This window comes from Candida theae (genome assembly GCF_024610275.1).
Source record: "Candida theae strain CBS 12239 chromosome Unknown scaffold56, whole genome shotgun sequence".
In the NCBI taxonomy this organism is placed as follows: Eukaryota; Fungi; Ascomycota; class Pichiomycetes; order Serinales; family Debaryomycetaceae; genus Lodderomyces; species Lodderomyces theae.
This window is the reverse complement of record NW_026261348.1, coordinates 18,165-37,920: the sequence shown is the minus strand read 5'-3', so window position 1 is coordinate 37,920 and position 19,756 is coordinate 18,165. Positions and strand designations below refer to the sequence as shown.

Sequence of the window (19,756 nt, the reverse complement as noted above, 5' to 3'; positions counted from 1 at the left end):
CTCACTAACAAAATTAATGACTAAAGTTTAGGAACACCGCAGCTCAAAAAAAAGGACCCTTCCACTCAATACATTGAAAGCATGGCGGAGGGAGACACTAAAATCAACAGTCATAATGGAACCCCCAGTCCAAGATCGCCTTCGGCTGAATCAGACAGTTCAAATTCCTCCAAAGGAAGTAACAAGACCAATCAAATTGCAGCTCAACTACGACCCTCTTTACAGGGGTCATGTCGATCAGTTTCATCTTCAAACATTTCAGTGAATACGTCGAATCTTGCATCACAGAGAAAACCTCATACATCGAGACTCAAAACTCACAATAGGTCATTGTCACATAATAAGTTATTGAACAAGTTGTCATCATCAACTGCGCCTGCAGCAGTCCGACCAAACCTAAATCGGTCCAAATCTACTGATGGGTTGACTAAAAGTGGGCGACATTCAAATATTGTAAAAAGGAACAATAGGTCATTTACAAAACTAACTGGCTTACAACCCTTGTCAAAAACAGTTTCCAACCACTCTGTGAAATCAAACAAGTCAAATACATCGCTTAAAGGTCTAGGCGGGGGTACGTCCACCGGAGGAATCAAACCCAGTGCACGCAAAGGAACGGCAACTTTGAGTTTGGAGGATGACAAGGAATATGAAGATGTTGATGAACCCCCAGATGAAGGTGATGATGTGGTTGCCCCGCAGCCCGAAAGATTTGATAGCCAGGAAACAGTCTCTACCACCCATCTGAGCTCGAATCAAAATATTCCTAGTTTGTATGAACAGATTAACAGAATTTTGCCAGACCCTTCACCTCAAAATGAGGATGAGCGCCCCAAACTTGACGTCGTGGAAGAGGTAAAAGCCCTTGAAGATAAACCACAGAACCGTGTGGAGACAAAGAGACCCGATTTGATATCGTCTGTGCAGAGCTCGACTGATGACGTCAACAATTTGTATGGAAGCTCGTTACTTTTATCCCAATCCACTGGAGTGGTTCGGAAAGTTGATCCAATCAATGCAAGAGTAAGTGAGGTTTATCCTAACAGACAGAATGCAGCAGATCATCAACTGGAATCTGTCAGTGGAATTTCATTCAAGGCCAATCCCATGGAGGCAGTGAATAATAAAAATATTGCAAAGCCAGTGACCACTAATCAAAACGTGAGCCAAAACAACTCCTACCAACCCGATCAAACTATTTTCTCGAATTTGCAAAGAACAAACAATCAACTCCAACAGAGCAGGCAAAACGGGGGTGACCGTGTACCTGAGACGCGAGCTGCTCCGTCTACCAATAGAACTCTGAATCCATTGAGCAATGGTGCTAACAACTACAGTGAGTTTCTTCGAAGCACATCATCATCTTCTAATCTGCCACACGGTGCATCAAAAAACATTGAAACCAGAACACAGCAGAAACTTTGGTTACAAAGGGAGAACTCGCTTTTGGATGTCACCAACATGGACCCGTCAAGAAGGTCCAACTTTTCCAACTTGTCTTTAAACAATATAATGTTTTCCCACAACTACAATCAAAGCCAATCCAATGGTCAATTGTCGAGTAATCCCAACTCGTACCAAGGTCAACATAATCTATCCTCCTCCCTTGGCCCTTTGACGCCAATCACTCCTGGCCCAGTACAAGGCGTTCCAGGTTTCAACAACGGAACTATAACCCCAGAACGGGGTATGTCGAGTGTCAACGTAAATGGTTTGCTTCATATGATTCAAAATGCACACCAAAATTCGATTCAATCAAGAACTGAATTTGAACGACTCAATAGAGAGTATCTCAATGTCAGACGTCATTTGAATCCTGTTGGTGAAAGCTTAAACAGACTTCAAAGTAAGAATAGTGACAAGAGTGAGATTACAGTTGCCAAGTCAAAGAAGCGTCCTGATGGTGGCAATACGAACGCAAACACATTTGAAGAATATGCGCCGTCCTTTCACGCTAGGCAGGCAGATACCATGGGGACAGTCAACAAGATATGGCACGATGCAATATTGTGGACCTTGTCTGCTTCTAGAGTAGGATCATTTTCACAAGAGAATACAGCAAATCAACAAATGCACACGCCTGTGCACAGAATGTCATCTTTCGGACAAAATTCACCTTACAATAAACATCCACAACTTCAGACTAATCGAGTTGTTAAGCTTGGCCAGAACCAGTCAATGCACAATGATTAAATGAACTTTTATTATTATCGGCTACATATATACATATATACAAGAATGAAACAGTAAGCTTTTGTCCTTCTCCGCCTCTTATTTTGTAAGCTGGGAGCTTCTCTAACCTTGTCTTTGCTTATGCTTACCATTGGATTTGCAATAGACATACACCCTTCCCTTCCTTTTCACCAAGTAACAGTCCTTGCAAAATTTCTTGACGGAAGTTCTCACTTTGAAAGTCCTGAATGGTTGGTATAATGCCGCCACTGTGGTTGGCGTTATTAGCTTTGGTGTAGCATTGAACAAGGGTCTGATGGGAGATGGTGCAAGCAGTTGCCTTATGATACTTGTAAATGGTAACATGGTTTCAACTACCGTTTCTCCAATGAAAGCTTCACCTTCTGATACGATGCAAGTCAATTTTCTGTGGGTTTGACAATTTTTTTTTTTTTCCTTTGATGCGCAACGCACGACCTTTTTTTCTTTCCTTTGAAACTTTTTTTTTTTTTTGTTGTTGTTGTCAGACACGTAGTTAACTTCAATCCAACAAAACCAATTGATCAGAGAGTTATTCAACTTCACTTGTACGTTGACAGGAGTATACTCACTACACATCCATTATGTCCACTCTGTCATACAAGAAGCAGGATGCTTATGCCACAACAGCCAATGTCCCGGATAAAATGGCTGTGTTTCAAGAATGTCTTCAGCAGTTTAATGCCACTCCGGTCAATGCTAAAAAGTGCAGACAATTGTTAGCCAAGTTGCTTAGATTGATATACAATGGAGAGGAATTACCAGGTCAAGAGTCAACCACTTTGTTCTTTTCCATCTCCAAGTTGTTCCAACACAAGGATCAATCGTTGAGGCAATTGGTTTACTTGACTATAAAGGAATTGTCATCCACGTCTGATGATATCTTGATGGTTACATCTTCAATCATGAAGGATGTTCAAGGTGGTGATGCAATTTACAAGCCCAATGCAATTCGTACCTTGTCCAAGGTGTTGGATCCTACCACTGTGACTGCGGCAGAAAGATTATACAAAAATGCCATTGTTGACAAAAACCCAATCGTTTCTTCAGCTGCGTTGGTCTCGTCCTACAATTTGTTGCCCCATGCAAAAGAGGTGGTGAAGAGATTTGGTAACGAAGCACTGGAAACTATTCAGTCGTATAAGTCATTCCCTCCTACCCAATTTCAATTGCATGAATACTATGGTAATGCCACATCCAACTTGCCATCTACATCGTTCATGTATCAGTATCATGCATTGGGATTGATTTATCAATTGAGAAGTCATGACAAGATTGCGTTGATGAAGTTGGTTACAACCTTGTCTGAGGGATCGTCTTTGAAAAATTCGTTATCAGTTATCCAGTTGATCAGATATATTAACAAAATCTTGGATGATGACGAAGCATTATTCCCACAGTTGTACCCAGTCTTGGCAGGGTTTTTGAAACACAAGTCTGACATGGTGGAATTGGAGGCCAGTAAAGCTTTAATAAATTTGCAACACTTGTTGAAAGATGATCAATACATGCAGATAGTCACCACCTTGCAAAAATTGTTGGGTGTTCCTAGAACTGCCACAAGATTTGCCGCAATCAGATTGATCAACAAGATTTCCATCAAGCACCCGGAAAAAGTGTTGGTTGTCAATTTGGAATTGGAAAGTTTGATCAATGACTCAAATCGATCAGTATCCACTTTGGCCATTACAACCTTGCTAAAGACTATGGGTTCTGGTACAACTGAAAGTGCCAGTGGAGGGGAAAATGTGGACAGATTGATCTCCAAGATGACTTCGCTCATGAATGAAATCACCGAAGATTTCAAGATTGTCATCCTTGAAGCTATTGAGAACTTGGCTTTGAAATTCCCATCAAAGCACAAGAAGTTGGTTTCGTTCTTGACTGATTTATTGAGAGACGATGGATCGCTTGAATTGAAGACGGCTATTGTAGATGCCTTGTTTGACTTGATCAAATTCTTACCTAGCGAAGGTGCCAAGCAATTGATTTTGATGAACTTGTGTGAGTTCATTGAGGATTGTGAATTTACTGAATTGTCAGTTCGTATTTTGCACTTGTTGGGTGATGAAGGGCCAACTACATCCAATCCATCTTACTACATCAGACACATTTACAACAGGTTGGTGCTTGAAAATTCTATAGTCAGAGCCTCAGCTGTTATAGCTTTGGCCAAATTTGCTGCCGTTTGTGGCGGTGATGTTTCTAGAAACATTGTTATTTTGTTAACAAGGTGTTTGAATGATGTTGATGATGAGGTTAGAGATAGAGCCGCAATTTCATTAAACTTTATCAACAACAAGAAGAAAAACTTGATTGTCAGTGAGTCAAGATATGACTTGTCAGCATTGGAACACAAGCTTGTCAATTACTTGAGTGACAAGGAGAATTTCAACGAAAAATTTGATATTTCGGAGGTGCCATTCATCACTGCTGAAGAGTTAAAGTCCATTGAATACAATAGGAAATTAAACAAATTGGAACGCTCTTCTGATGACAACACTGGAGCCAGTGAAGGATCTAAGAAGAAAGACAAGTCTGAAGAAAGGTCCGATAACAATGCCAACGATCTTTTGAAGCAACAAGAATATGCACAGGATCTCTCGGCAATCTCGGGATTCGAGCTGTATGGTAAGTTGACAAAATCATCAATGACCCCATTGTACCTTACTGATAAAGAAAACGAAATTGTTGTTAGTGTCGTCAAACACTTGTTTGTTGAGACACAGAAGTTGGTTTTGCAATACAATATCAACAACACATTACCACACACCATATTGCAGGACATTTCAGTTATTGCTCAGCCTGATAATGAGCTTTACCAAGAAGAGTTGATTGTTACGTTACCAGAATTGAAACCAAACGAAACTGGTGTTGTTTACGTTTCCTTTGCTACACCATCATTGGATGACGAAGAGCTTTTGTCTGCATTTGGAAATACAGTTGCCTACACTAATAGAGATGTGGACGAAGATGGTCAAATTGACCCTACAGACGATGGCTGGTCGGACGAGTACCAAATTGACGATTTGGTTTTATTTGCCGGTGATTTCATCAACCCTCTTTACAATTCAAACTTTTCAGCTGTTTTCGATCAATTACCAGCATCGGAAGATGGAAGCTCCACTGGTTATATTGTCAATGTTGACAATTTGGAGAATGCTGTCAACAAATTGAGATTTAGCTTGAATATGACGCCGTTGGATGGATCTGACTACGTACCTAGTGATTCAAACTCACATACTTTGAAGTTGTTAGGTAAGGATGTATGGGGTGGTAAGGTTGGTGCTTCGATCAGGTTGGCAAAGACTGGTGGTAAGATTGTTGGTCGTAGCGAAGTGAGAACTGAGACTGAGAATTTCGCAAATGTTGTTGCAAGCAGTATATACGAATAGTCAAGATCAAAAAGAAAACAAGATTTGTGTATTGCAAAAGAATCGTGTTAAAATTCAATTTATGGACAGTCTCTATTTACGCTTTAAATACACCTCCATCTACCTTCTTACTAGCCTTCATATGCTTATATAGCAACCCCCCACTGAAATACACAGCCAAAGCAGCCAAAAATATAACCAAAAAGATCCAAGCAGCAGCCATGTTATTTGCCTTTGCAGCAGTGGGACAAGCATGATGACTCTTCACTTCAAAAAAGAATGTACAATCATTGGCACTCCCCACGTACGAAACAGAAGCCTTGGCTGACATTTCACGATCGCAAGTGAAGGTCAAAATTGTAGATTTCCGCAACCGAGCCCCGGAAGCTGAATCATACGCATTGCAAAAGGATCCATTCTCATATGTCAATGTCAATTTACGTCCTCTGAACATAGGTTGGGTTGAGTATTCTCCAATGGACACATACTTGTTCGTTTTTGGGTCGACGTAGTATGCTCCTATCCTGGTTGAGTTGACACTATCTTGGATCTCATTGAGCTCATTATGAGATTGTTTGAAGGGGTTTGAACATATACCAATTGTGAAATTTTTTCCCGAATCATATCCACGAGATTTCCAGGGTGCCGGTTTGTTTTCGTTGCCTGTAGCTGACAAGCCTCTTAAATCAATAAATCCTTGGTTTAGTGGGTTTTTAACAGTGCATGGGTCTGGCGTCTCCTCTTTGGGTTCTTCTTTTGGCTCTTCGTTTTCTGTACTTTGCTTATCAATGCCCTGTTGATTTGAGGGTTGTTGTTGCGGTGGTGATGGTGTTGATGGTGGCGCTTGATAGTTGGGACTCGATGATTGCGTTTGATAAGGGGATGAAAATGTAAAGTGGGTCAATGAATCATATATTTGGTTCGATTTGTCATACCAGGAAGTGTTTGATCTTGTTCGTTCTAGTATTGTTATGCATATGATTACTAGTAGAGTGATGGCTGGGATTATTGCGCGTCTAACTAGTTTCGACATGACGTAAGTGGGATAAAGCGAAAGTCGTAAGGAATGTTGAAGCGAGTAAGTGTGTGTATGTGGTGTGTGTGTGCGTTATCGAGGGGTCCTGTGTTTGCTATAGATGAGATCTCAGACTAGTGTGACAATAGGGATGTGTGTATTCTTTGACTGTAAGATGAATGAATCTCCCCTAGAACATTGAACCAGAACAAATAGAAAAAAAAACAAAACAAAATAAGAGCGAGAGCGAGAGAAGCTTTCATGAACAGACAACGGAGTCTACAGGAAAGGAAACCCTAGCTCTACAACAGCATATCATCATTACACTCAATTAAATGGATTCTTGGGTGGGCGCAGAAAACCCGCTATCTAGCACTTTTGGCGGGTTAGGAAATGGAATCACTGATGTACTCAATTTTTCAGATCCGTTATTAAGTCAAATCATAAATTCAAAAAAGGCATTGCAATTACTAGACTCGGAATTGGCATCCGCGGTAGTACCTGGAGAAACCAGCGATAGCGATATCACCACTGGTGAAAGCAGAGATAGATCCATTATCGAACTTCTCATAAGCTCAAGTGATGGTGATTTAGTGAGTTTGGAGCACGTCTTGCGTGCACACCCTGAATTGGTCAACAAGTTGTATCCCAATGAGAGTGGCGGGGTATCAGCATTGATCTATGCAATTTGTTTCAACAATGACGATGTGGCGACATCATTGTTGGAGAACCACAACGCCGATCCAGACTTGCATGATACCGTTGTATACTACACGCCAATCATGTGGGCTGTGTATTTGAATCAAATAGACATGGTGAAGTTATTGATCAATTCCCAAGCTGATCCTTACTTGTGTCCTAGAGATGATGGTAAAAATGCAATCACGTTGCTTAATCCCGAATCTCACGAAATTGTTGAGTATTTCAAGTCGCATAACTTGTTGAAACATCAAGGAGCTGAAACAAATGACCACGATATATTCACCACAAATACATTTACTCCGAATGATGAGTTTGAAGATGATCTTCTGACAAAGTTGAAAATGCAAACGTTGTCGGCGACATACGAGGATGAGAATGAAGACGAACCAGTACATGAGGCAGATGACGAGAATGCTCTTGCTCAAGACCCAATCATACCAAGACTACCTGATTTTGAGTACGAGAAATTGTTACCTGAACAATACATTAAATTCACAGACAGTGATATCCCATCATTGATCAATTACATATTCAAATTACGGTCAGATTTGACTTATCAACATAACACCAGAGTCCCAGCGGCTATCTTGTTTCAATTGGTGAGATTTTCGCATTTGAAAGTAGACTCAAACGAGTTGACTGAGTTTTTGTTTGATTGCTTTACTGCAAGATTGAGATCTATCACCAATACCAAGTCTGGAGCGTTCAATATGGCATTACAGGAAGACACCAGTGCCATGGGTGCAGGAGATATAGTTCTACTCAGTTACTGGCTTTCGTCATTGCAGTTTTTGCATTTTTATTTCAGCAAGGGGAAAATATACCTCAAATTTCCTCGTTTTTTACAAGAGATTATTAACCTTGTGCAATCATTGATTGCTACATTGTCATTCTCCATTAATTCACGTTTGAACTTGATAGTCAATGACTGTATTTTGAACTTCACCAGTTTGATTGATGTCTCGAATACTCTATACGCCAAAGATTGGAACCTTTTCAAAAAGAACAAGTCACACCCTAACAATTATGATGATATTCTAAACACATTGTACCCCCCGACGCAGAATGAGTTGATGAAACCTTCCCCAGTCAGATATATCCAAGTTCTTGGTGCTTTGGACTATGTATTAAAGATCCACAGCGTTGATAAGCTTTTCCGAGTGCAAACTTTTTCGCAAGTGTTTTACTACATTGATTGTGTTATATTCAATAGCATCATTAGTCAAAGCAAGTACTGTACCAGAGCCAAAGCTGTGCAAATCCGACTCAATCTTTCGGCAATCGAGGACTGGCTACGGTCTCGAGACTTGAAAGTGTATAAGCACGATGATATTGGGGGGTTAAACAAGTTGGTTGGTGACTCAAATGTTCAATTGCACAATTTGTTGAGTGAGGATAATTCATTGCTGAAGAAGGATCCTCGGAATTTGAGCTTTTACTACGATTCAGTTTACCATATTTGTAAGAATCAGTTACAACCTACGATAGAGTTGTTACAATGGCTCCAATGTATGACATCGTTGACGGATGAAGAAAGTTTGATCAATACCATCAATCAATTTGACTATTTGAACTATTATCAGTTGTACAAGGTAGCATACAAATTGTATAAATATGCAGTTGATGAACCCAAACTCCCCAAAAAGTCGGTCAACTTCATCAAGGCTTTGATGAATGAACAAGGTGAAAATCAAGTCAGCAAAAGTTTCCAACATTACATGACACAATCGACGTTTTTATCAAAAGAAGTGTATGTGTATTTGAATCCCAATTATGTTTTTGAGATTGCCTTGCCTAACCTCAATGAATTAATCAATACTTATGGATCTGGAACTGGTGGGGTTCGGGTATTGAGAGCGAAAAAGTACCAACCTACTTTACCTATAAGTGTCGTTGATGATATCGATGACATAATAACGGAAAACCGGAATTTGGAACTGAATGATACGTATGATTACGAAAAGGATGAGGAAGACAATGAAGAACATGTTGAGAGTAAAGATGGTGATCAAGATGGCGACGAAAACGAGGGCACTACGAGCAAGCTTGCTACTGATAAGCAAAACTTCAAGGGAGATGAGTTGTTCAAAAGCGTACAAATGCCAAGCTCCCTTATGCATAGAAACTGGGGCGACTCAGACGATTTCGAAACTAATCCATGGTAAACAACTGAGCCGTAGGATGGTATGTTAGACATTACAAGATTCTTGGTGTCCATAATGGGTTCACGCGGTTTGTATAGAGTATTTGTATGCTGAATACATATCTGATTCATCTTTTCAAAACCTACACTAGCCGGTGACATAAAGGTTGAAAGGTGCTACACAAATATCTCATGAAGTCGTGTCAGTAGACGACAAGAAAAAAAAAAAAAGACAACTAACTACTGCCTGTGCAGGTTTCTTCTACATCTCTTATTTGTGACATTTGGTCACCCCCTTTCGAACAAATCTCACGCAGGGAAAAGTGTCGTGTGAAAGCTTCCAAAACTGGAGAGACAGAGTGGACTGGTGAATAGAGAATTATGAGTATGAGAGTTTTCACCCAAAGCTCTTGGTAGTTGTTATTGCAGCAGATTGAATAAGCCTCGATAATAGATCTTTACATGGAAGTTTTGTTTTGTTTTGTTTTGTTTTGTTTTGCATCAGTTGAATGCACTGGTTGCAACAGTTGCAGCTGCTGCAACGACGAGACAAAACAAAAGAAAAAAAAAATAAAAAACAGGAAAAAATTTTTTTCAACCTTTGTTGTCTCTTTGTTTTACAGATCACCACAAAAACGGGTGCAAAAGTACAAACAGATATTTTTTTTCACCTTGGTTTCAGGTTTGAGAATGGTAAACAAATAAACAACTGTAATGGAAGCGGAAAAACACAATGAATCAATACACGAAGCGAAGAATATGACGTATGATCAACCTTTATAGGGATTCCCAATCTAGTTACAGCCCCATTCCAGGTACCGAAACAAAGAAAACAAACAAAATCTACTATTTTGCTTCAAAAAATAATCAGGTACCAGATCCAGAACTGTATAAGATTGAGTCAATATACTTTTCATTCAAAAAGTGCTTCCACCAGTACTAATTAGCCCTTACTACACACTCGTTTAGACACATTCATTTGCTATATTAAAGAAAAAAAAAAAAAAGTACACAGAATATGCTCCAATTTTTACATCTAGTCTTACTAGCATCAGCAGCGTTGGCGTTGATTGGAGATGGATTTTTATCATTGTCCGTGAACAAGATTCAAAACACCAATGGGTTAGGCAACTTCCCCAACAGATTGCCCATTTTTGAACAGCTCGAAGATGACTTGGAGAATATAACCAGCACAATCTTTGGTAAAGATGCTGTAAAAGGTAAGATTGCTCCACTTTTTGGAAATTCAGCTTTCAAATTCAATAAGAATAGGAATAAGGATAAGGGCCAGAATGGGGAAATTCTTACTGATATACTTGGAATTGGCAAAAGTGCCACACCCAACGCTACAAGCTCTGACGAGAACCATTCTGGTGCCTTTTCTGTCGACTTAAACAATGCTCAAACAATGTACATTGCTAGTATCGACATCGGCTCACCAGCACAAGAAGTCCAAGTCATGATTGATACCGGATCAGCTGATCTTTGGGTCATTGGCTCACAAAACCCAAGCTGTATAGAAAATGGAGGACAAGTAAACTGTTCAGAGTATGGTACTTTCAATTCTGCCAAGTCATTGAGCTGGCACAAGAATGATAGTGTTGAGTTTAGTATCTCCTACCTTGATGGATCTGGAGCTACTGGAGATTTTGGCCAAGATAGTATTCAATTTGCTAAAGACTTTGTATTGAAGGAAGCTAATTTTGCTGTTGTTGATAATACTTCTACTGAAATTGGTGTTTTCGGCGTTGGTTATCCAAGTTTGGAAAGTGCTTCTCAAAAGTATAGCAATATCCCCCATGCTTTGAAAGAGCAAGATGTGATTGCCAAAGCTGCTTATTCATTGTATTTGGATTCAAGTAGCTCAAGTCAAGGTAGTATTTTGTTTGGGGGAATCGATCATGCAAAGTATACTGGGGAATTGAAAACTATTGATATCGTCCCCAAAGATGGACAGTTCCTATACTCACAAATTCCATTGTCTCACATTGCCGTTTCATTAAACAACTACACAAATGCATCACCGTCAGGAACCGGTTCCAATGGTGCCCAACCAGGTATAGTTGGAGCTGCAAGTATATACAATGGTACAGATTCATTCAACGGCGGTGTCGACTTGAATGATACCACTGTCTTGCTTGATTCGGGAACTACCTACTCATTCCTTCCCAAGAACCAAATTGAAAGTATCCTTGGGTTGTTTGGTAATGTGACATTTGATGGTAGCCTCGGAGGTTACAAGATCCCTTGCTGGTTAGGAAACAAGGGTAATTACTTGCGTTTCAACTTCAATGAAGAGAAAGATATTGATGTTGAGTTGTCAGAGTTTGTTTTAGAGGTTGGCAAAGAAGCATCTGGAGAGGGGTCTTGTGTGTCTACTTTGTTGCCAGGACAAGCAATTTTGGGAGACAATTTCTTGAGGTCTGCTTATGCTGTGTTTAACTTGGACGATAACACGATCTCCCTTGCCCAAGCTGCGTACAATGATGACCACAAAGTGGTTCCAATAGAGTAGTGGAGAAGCCTACTACCAAAATGTTTGATCAAGATACAACAAAATACATTTGCGTTTGAAATATATTTATATACAAGGTTTGAACTGACTCTCTATATAAACATGTATACCCATTAAAAGAAAAAAAAAAAAAGTTATTACCATCATTTCCTCTATATCTTTGACAAGAAGTTGTTGTTCCTTATGGTCTTGTTGTTTTCCTTTTGCAATTTTATTCTTCTCCATCTAAGGAAATTTTCATTCTTGATATTGTCCAAGTTGTTCTTTGGATCAATCATAGTCCAAAGCCATTCAGGATATTCAGAATCTTCTTTAGCTACTGGCTCATCACCTTTCTTGAAAATTTTCAAGTTCAATGGTGTTCCTGGTTTGCAAGAGGATTCAATTGGGGTAGCTTTCTTTGCTTCTGGTTCTGGTTCTGGTTTTGGTTTTGGTTTTGGTTCTGCTGCTGCTGATGTTGCATTTTGTAGTATCCTTGAAGTTATAAGTGATCTTCTTAGTATAGCTGTAGATTGTATGTGTCTTATTATGGAAGTATTAAGCATGTTGATGTTGGTTGGTATGGTGCCACAGGTGTGTCTACTACTAATAAAGAAGGAATGAAAAATTTTGCTAACCATGATTGAGTTCGTGTACAATTGATCAAAGCAAGAGATTATTCTTCAGCACCGAAAAAAAAAAAATTTTTGAAAAAGGAAAAAAAAAAAGTCTTCAGACAAGTACTGTTACTCTTCTGCCACATCGAGTATTATATACCAATATGCCACCAAAGAAGAAAGGAGTTCAAGAGAAACCAGTATTGTTAGGAAGACCAGGTAACAATTTAAAATCTGGTATTGTTGGATTAGCCAATGTTGGTAAATCAACTTTCTTCCAAGCAATTACCAAGTGTCCTCTTGGTAATCCAGCAAACTACCCCTTTGCCACCATTGAACCAGAAGAAGCAAGAGTTATAGTCCCTAGTGAGAGATTTGACAAATTGTGTGAATTATACAAACCAAAAAGTGAAGTTCCAGCCTTTTTAACTGTTTATGATATTGCTGGGTTGACTAAAGGTGCTGCTGCTGGCGAAGGGTTGGGTAACAATTTCTTGTCCAACATTAGGGCTGTTGATGCTATTTTCCAAATGACTAGAGCTTTCGATGACGCCGATATCATCCACATCAATGATGAAGTTAACCCTGTTGCAGATTTGGACATTGTCAAGGATGAATTGAGATTGAAGGATATTGAATTTGCAACCAAATACTTGGAAGGTATTGAAAAGATCACCAAGAGGGGAGGACAATCTTTGGAAGTGAAGCAAAAGAAGGAAGAGGCTGAGTTGGTGAAGAAGATTATCCAATTGTTGGAAGATGGTCAAAGAGTTTACAATCAAACTTGGACAGCAAAGGAGGTGGACTCTATAAATCAAATGTTACTTTTAACTGCCAAACCAGTCATATATTTGATTAACTTGTCTGAAAAGGACTACATCAGGAAAAAGAATAAGCATCTTTTGAAAATCAAGGAATGGGTTGACAAAAACTCACCCGGTGATTTGATTGTTCCAGTATCGGTGTCTTTGGAAGAGAAATTGGCTGGTATGGGTTCAGACGAAGAAAGAGAAGCTTACTGTAAGGAAATTGGTGCCCAATCAGCATTACCTAAGATTATCGTTGCCATGAGACAGAAGTTGGACTTGATTTCATTCTTCACTGGTGGACCTGATGAGGTTAGGGAATGGACCATTAGGAAGTGGTACACTGCACCACAAGCAGCTGGTACTATCCACACAGATTTGGAGAGAACTTTTATATTGGCGCAAGTTATCAAATATGACGACTTGATTGAGTATGGGGATGAAGCAAGTGTTAAAGCAGCAGGTAAATTGTTGCAAAAGGGTAAGGACTATTATGTTGAAGATGGAGATATCATATATGTAAAAGCAGCCGAGGGTAAAGCTCGTTAAGGAATGGCAAAGTTTGTTCTTTGGCTTGTAAATAAAATGCATGTATAATCTTTACAATCTTTGAGGTGAAACTCTAGCAACTGTAATTACTCTTTGGCAAATTTAAGAATATGGATTACCCCTAGTAATGAATACGCTCGTTAGAGTTCCTATAAGCCTCATTTTCGTTGCTGTTCTTCGTGGAAACAGGGGCACGGAAAACGTGGCACGTGTACAATATATCACGTGATATTGTATGTTTATGTAAGGTACCAACATTTTATCCACTAAAACACCAGTATACTGCTGTCAAGAGACAGGTACCAACATAGCGCCTGTGAAAGGATAAAGAGATTGTTCTGTGAGTAGGTGTCCTAATCTTTTTTTTTAGCTATGAGCGGTGGTAACAGTGGTAATGGCATATGGTATTGGGAATCTATTAATAACAACCAAGGCTTAGCTAAGGGTTATGTAGCGTTGAATGTTATTGTGTAATTTGTTCTTTTTATAGCCGAACAATATCCAGTTCCAAAAATCAATGTCTAAGGAAATGGGTATCGATAACTTTTCCATATTTCGTTCTTCATAGTATCACTTCTACCATTGCTGATACTGCTACCCAGAATAGCTCTTTGCATCAGCTATTCCCGCAACAATTGTCCTCGTTAGAAGAACAACCACGAGTGTTCCCTTATATTTTTTTTTGCCGATATTTGACTTGCTCTGATCTTCCACCCCCCTTACTCCTGCTCCTGCTCCTCCTCCTCCTTTGATATTCCCCATATGAGATTGTCATTCAGAAGAATCATATTCTTGGTGTTGGTGCTCCTATCACTACTGCTTAGCATTCTACTATTGCAATCATCTACTACGCTCAAACAGCGATGGAATGAGGCTTGGGATACAGAGAAATTCGATCTAGACTCATACAAGGCACATAATCTTGAAACCAGACGAGATTTCCACTACATAAACTATCTATACCTGGGATACTATAATTTCACCAAAGTATTTGGTAATGACATAGATCGAATCAAACAAACTCCGCTTAAAGACAAGTGTAACGTCTATTTCAACCAATTTTACCAACGCAATCCTGATTGGAGGCTATTTACACATAATTCACCTGACTACAGATTTGACAAATCTTCTGATAAGAAACACCTTTTTTTCAAGGAGGAGCAGAAACGCCTTGAGGACAAGTTTAAGAAGGAGAAGCGAGGCACGGATGAACAGTTTGTTTTGACGAGACAGGATAATAGAACCATTCTGAACCAATTCAAAGAACACATTGCAAGATCGAAAGAGATCATGTACGAAATGGCTGATGTCACCACTCTGTTGCGAGTCTACGGCAAATGCTTTGTTGATCAGCCAGAGTTGGATGACAATCAAAAAAAGACATTTGACGATTTGAGTTCTAAGTTCTTTCCGTTCTTGAGCCAACAACTTCCCATGTTCAAAGTGCAAGGGGAGGATAGGTCCACTGGATGGCCAATTATCAAAGATGATGGATCTGTTGAATACAAATCGGACGTGGTTGGCGAAAACTACATCGACTTTGTGAAGAAACACTCCAAGGGTAAAGGCATTGTGATTTCAGCGGCAACTAGACACGCCAAAGATGTCATGAAGTTGGTCATGATACTACGGGCTCTTAACAATGAGCTTCCAATACAGATAATGCATAAGGGAGATATAACCAAGCGTTCGCTTGAATGGATTGAAAATGCAGCGACAGCGGATGTGGCGGAGTTATTGAACCCTGACACCGACACTAATCAAGGAAGTTATATGCCTGAGTTGAAACTATTGGAAAGTTACAAGGACTTTGGGTCATATTTCCCTAAACAAAATCTTCAATTTGTCAATATCATCAATTGTATCAACAAGAAGTACAAGTTTCATTTCCCTGGTTACTCCAACAAGATATTGGCTGTGTTTTTCTCAAGTTTTGATGAAGTGTTGTTACTTGATGCCGACACGGTCCCACTAACACCGCCAAAGGACTTTTTCGAATCACAAGAATATCAAAAATCCGGCACATATTATTTCCAAGATCGATCATTGAGAGATACCAATGATTTCATTGAGACTAATTTTTTCACAACTTTGTCTCCAGCTAATGAGAAATCCATTGACACGTTATTTGACATCCCTCGAATCACTGAAAAGACATTGAACAACAAATACATGACTGGGTGGAGACATTATCAAGAGGCAGGGGTAGTTGCGTTTAAAAAGAGCCAACATTTCATGGGCTTACTCATGATGTTCCCATTAATGCTTTGGACCGAACCGGTTCATTCTTCAATCTGGGGAGATAAGGAATTATACTGGATTGCATTATCAGCAGCAGGAGATGAGAATTATGAGTTCAACCCCGTTTCTGCAGCTTCAATTGGTGAAAAGACTACACTTTCAAACAGGAAATTTTACCCCAATTCACCCAGCAATGAGGTATGCTCGACTCATCCGGGACATGTGAATCAAGACGGGAAACTACTATGGATAAACTCCGGGTTTGGGTATTGTAAAAAGAATGGATATTTCCGCGATCGAACCAAGTTCCCCTTTTCGGTATTTGACAAGGATGAATTGAGCCAGTTGTATAGTTCACCATTGCAAATTCGAGCAGCTTTAGTGCCTCCTGATCTTCCACGGTTTAGACAACCAGGTAACCCCGTTGACGATGAGCCTGAAGAACAGTTTAAAAGATCGTGGAGATTCCGCCAAAAGGATATCGATGAGATAAATGAAAAGTTGCCACAGGGTGCCCAGAGAACGGAATTTATTACTGAGTGGGGTCCTCAAAAGGGGTGGGTTAAAAGCTCTATTTGTTTTGGTTACTATTATTGTGCTTATGATAAAGTGCAAAGTTATTCAGCTGACAAGGAGTTTGACGAGGGAAGATTATTCGAATTTGATGAGCAAAGTGTCAAGATGTATAATTATTTGAGTAAAGTTTGGAACACGGCAGCGTTGAGAAAACCAGGTTTTTCAAAGTCAAGCACGTGAGATGGACAATTGATTTTTAGAGTATTTATTAAAGTATAGATCTAGAGATGCTAAAGCCTATTTATTAACACCCACAACAACGGTGTGAGTTCCCATTGGCTTGATCAAGTGATGAGTCTCTTTATCAAAACTTGCATCATCTGTAGAATTTGCAATAATCTCTTCAATGTGAGTTTTGATTTCAGTTTGCCTGTCCTTTGACAACTCAGTAATATAACTTCTTGTGGCCCAGTACTTCCAAACATCATCTTTATCGATTACCTTATCATACAAGGCAAACAGATCAAGAATTTTGTTTTGGAAATATGGGTTATTCAACAAGATGGCCCTCCATTTCCCATGTCTGTATTGAGGTACTTTGACATCAAAGCCGTATACGTATTTTGTCACTTCGTTGTTCCATTTTTGATTAGCAAAGTACTGAGCCAACAACTCTTGATTGTTTGATGAAGAGGTGGCACTAAAATCCAATGCATCATAGTATCGTGTCCCTGCGTTATAATACTTGCTATCACCAACAATTGAATCTTGCGATTGTGAGGTATAGTCGAAATTCCAAATCAAGCCCAATTTCCCTCCCGGTTTCAAAATCCGAGATATTTCCTTCAAACTCTCCTCATCGGCAAACCAATGGAACCCTTGGGCCACAATCACGGCGTCAATAGAGTCATCATCAAAGGGAGTATCGTAACTTGACGCTTGGATTACATTTTGAACTGTGGGGAAATTCAGCTTGAATGACTCCAACATTCCCCGTGAAGGGTCCACAACTGATAAATTGTCGATCCAGCCATTGTCAATCAAGTTTTTGGTGAATTTTCCAGTACCGCATGCAATTTCAACTATTCTCTTGTCATTGTCGAATGTGTACGTGTTGTCTTGTTTGTTATAAGTGGCAAGACCTAGATCCACCAAGAACGGGTTGACAAGAATGGGTGTGAATGACGGGCGGTATTGATGGTACGATGAATGGTTCAAGTTGAACGAGTTCACCGCTGTATCGTGAGCCGACTTGGTAGTGGTTGACATTAATGATGGTATTTGTGGCTTTTGTCGGAGAAATGTGGATCAATGGAGAATTGTTTCTAGCAGTTGATCAACAGCGTTCATGCAAAAAAAAAAAATGACGTGATGATATCTTGTCGAGACGAATTGTCGAGCGGCATTGTTTAAACTGTGGCTAATTTCGATTCCGAGTACCGGGGATTAATTATTTCCCTTGGTAGCGGCATTTGAGAATAAGTCCGCGCTACACCTGTTAAGTTTACTGAAATGCCGAACCACTCTTTTTTTTTTTCATTAATCATTATTTAAACAGATAGATCCCATAAGTTATACAAAACGGCTAACAACTCTTTGCAAATACAACAACACTAGTATAGCAGCAATAGCATACAATGCAATATATCCCTTAGTCAACACCATATACGTCCAAGTTCCATGTATTTTCTCCATATTGTAAGCTTCCAATTCAGATAAGCATTCGGCATTTTGTTTGAAAATATACTTGGATTCTTCAATAACCTCCAATTTCTGTTCCTCGGTCAACCCGCCCCTCGTAACCAACTCATAATCTCTCTTGTATATTACCCGAAGCAAACTTTCATCTGTGACGTCGAAATTGAAAAAATTGAATCCCATTTTCATTATATCTTCATGTTTCAATCCATCTTTCTTTGGGTAGAATCCAGTCGCTTTGGCAAATGACGATCTCATTAATCTTCCACCGGCAAATAAAGCCAAGTACATGACATGAAGGTAAGCGAACAACAAGTATGGTTTGGCTTTGGTTACTTCGAGAATATGATTGGCAAATTTGATTTGTTGAGACATTTTGGGGTTGACGAATTTCTCCTTCTTGTCGTCGTAGAAAAACAAGAGGTCTTGTTCAGCTTTGGCCGTCCTGGCAACTTCAGGCTTCCAAACTTGTTTCAACATGTCTGACCATTGTGTATCTTGTTGTAGTTGATATTCCATAGCTTTTTCAATACTAGCGAAAATGTGGTAAAATGCTTGCAATCCTTGACGATAAACTTTATAGTTTCTTAAAGCAATGGCCATTTTGAGTGAAACCATCTTGTCAACCTTGTCGTGTAATGATCTGGTTTCCAAATTAATTCTGTTTGCCAAAGCACCAACGTCTCTTTTCGCAGGTATTATTTCATGTTGAGCTAATTTGGTAGTGGCTCCGGTAGTGCTCAACTTGATGGCTTCTCTATTGGACATACTGAGGTCCTTTTGGCTCGAGGGTAATCTGGTGGTGCTGGTGGTTGTAGTGGGGGTTGTAGTAGTGGCAGTAGCAGTAGCAGACATATTGTGGAGCGATTTAAGTAACGGTAGATAAATAGTAGATAAGCAAACTAACGCAATTCTAGAAGAGGAAGATTTGGTGTTGTATTTATAAAAAAAAAAAAAAAAAGAGAAAATTTTGATATGATGGAAGTTATGTTGGTTTCTGTGTTCGGTGATATCGGGTTGTGATGCGTGTACTGCATATAACACTACCGATAACTACACATTGTCAAAAATGATTAAAATTACACAAACACCAAAAGTGTCAAAAACAGGCAAAGAAACTGTGCCACGTTATACAGTACAAAGTAGATGAAATTAGGCCCAACTAGACCGAAAGGATGTGGGATCCATATGCAGACTTAGGGCATTGATTGGTGTCATTTGGTTGTTGAATTCGGTTTTACATCATGCGGCTGGGGGGAGGGGGAGGGGGTTCTAAAGCTGAATACGCGTAGTTTTGTGCAATAGGCAGTGGTGAAGTGATTCCTTGCAACGTGTTGAACATTGAAAAGAGATCTAATTGGCGGTGGCTTTTTGTTGGGGGGTAGAAGAA

The 19,756-nt window shown here is 39.6% G+C and overlaps 9 protein-coding genes across 9 annotated transcripts; 6 read left to right on the top strand and 3 right to left on the bottom strand. All coding sequences in view use genetic code 12, as the record gives it.

Annotated features, from left to right (window-relative positions):
- Positions 1–81: 81 nt before the first annotated feature.
- Positions 82–2,193, top strand: TCO89 (Tco89p; the record flags this gene model as incomplete). Its single annotated transcript, XM_051753659.1, has 1 exon — positions 82–2,193. One exon carries the CDS (start codon positions 82–84, stop codon positions 2,191–2,193), a length of 2,112 nt encoding a protein of 703 aa, XP_051611077.1.
- A 602-nt stretch (positions 2,194–2,795) lies between these two features.
- On the top strand, positions 2,796–5,606 carry SEC21 (coatomer subunit gamma; the record flags this gene model as incomplete). Its single annotated transcript, XM_051753648.1, has 1 exon — positions 2,796–5,606. The coding sequence occupies one exon, from the start codon at positions 2,796–2,798 to the stop codon at positions 5,604–5,606; it is 2,811 nt and encodes a 936-aa protein (XP_051611076.1).
- Positions 5,607–5,682: 76 nt separating this feature from the next.
- Positions 5,683–6,618, bottom strand: KGF57_000416 (uncharacterized protein; the record flags this gene model as incomplete). Its single annotated transcript, XM_051753637.1, has 1 exon — positions 5,683–6,618. One exon carries the CDS (start codon positions 6,616–6,618, stop codon positions 5,683–5,685), a length of 936 nt encoding a protein of 311 aa, XP_051611075.1.
- A 317-nt stretch (positions 6,619–6,935) lies between these two features.
- On the top strand, positions 6,936–9,467 carry KGF57_000415 (uncharacterized protein; the record flags this gene model as incomplete). The annotated part of the gene is made up of 1 exon (XM_051753626.1): positions 6,936–9,467. One exon carries the CDS (start codon positions 6,936–6,938, stop codon positions 9,465–9,467), a length of 2,532 nt encoding a protein of 843 aa, XP_051611074.1.
- A 996-nt stretch (positions 9,468–10,463) lies between these two features.
- On the top strand, positions 10,464–11,960 carry SAP7 (Sap7p; the record flags this gene model as incomplete). The annotated part of the gene is made up of 1 exon (XM_051753625.1): positions 10,464–11,960. The coding sequence occupies one exon, from the start codon at positions 10,464–10,466 to the stop codon at positions 11,958–11,960; it is 1,497 nt and encodes a 498-aa protein (XP_051611073.1).
- A 152-nt stretch (positions 11,961–12,112) lies between these two features.
- MRPL37 (mitochondrial 54S ribosomal protein mL54) lies at positions 12,113–12,505 on the bottom strand (the record flags this gene model as incomplete). Its single annotated transcript, XM_051753618.1, has 1 exon — positions 12,113–12,505. The coding sequence occupies one exon, from the start codon at positions 12,503–12,505 to the stop codon at positions 12,113–12,115; it is 393 nt and encodes a 130-aa protein (XP_051611072.1).
- A 215-nt stretch (positions 12,506–12,720) lies between these two features.
- On the top strand, positions 12,721–13,911 carry YBN5 (Obg-like ATPase; the record flags this gene model as incomplete). The annotated part of the gene is made up of 1 exon (XM_051753607.1): positions 12,721–13,911. One exon carries the CDS (start codon positions 12,721–12,723, stop codon positions 13,909–13,911), a length of 1,191 nt encoding a protein of 396 aa, XP_051611071.1.
- A 762-nt stretch (positions 13,912–14,673) lies between these two features.
- On the top strand, positions 14,674–16,908 carry MNN15 (putative alpha-1,3-mannosyltransferase; the record flags this gene model as incomplete). Its single annotated transcript, XM_051753596.1, has 1 exon — positions 14,674–16,908. The coding sequence occupies one exon, from the start codon at positions 14,674–14,676 to the stop codon at positions 16,906–16,908; it is 2,235 nt and encodes a 744-aa protein (XP_051611070.1).
- Positions 16,909–16,965: 57 nt separating this feature from the next.
- KGF57_000410 (uncharacterized protein) lies at positions 16,966–19,221 on the bottom strand (the record flags this gene model as incomplete). Its single annotated transcript, XM_051753585.1, has 2 exons — positions 16,966–17,955; positions 18,259–19,221. The coding sequence occupies 2 exons, from the start codon at positions 19,219–19,221 to the stop codon at positions 16,966–16,968; spliced, it is 1,953 nt and encodes a 650-aa protein (XP_051611069.1).
- Between the last annotated feature and the right edge of the window lie 535 nt (positions 19,222–19,756).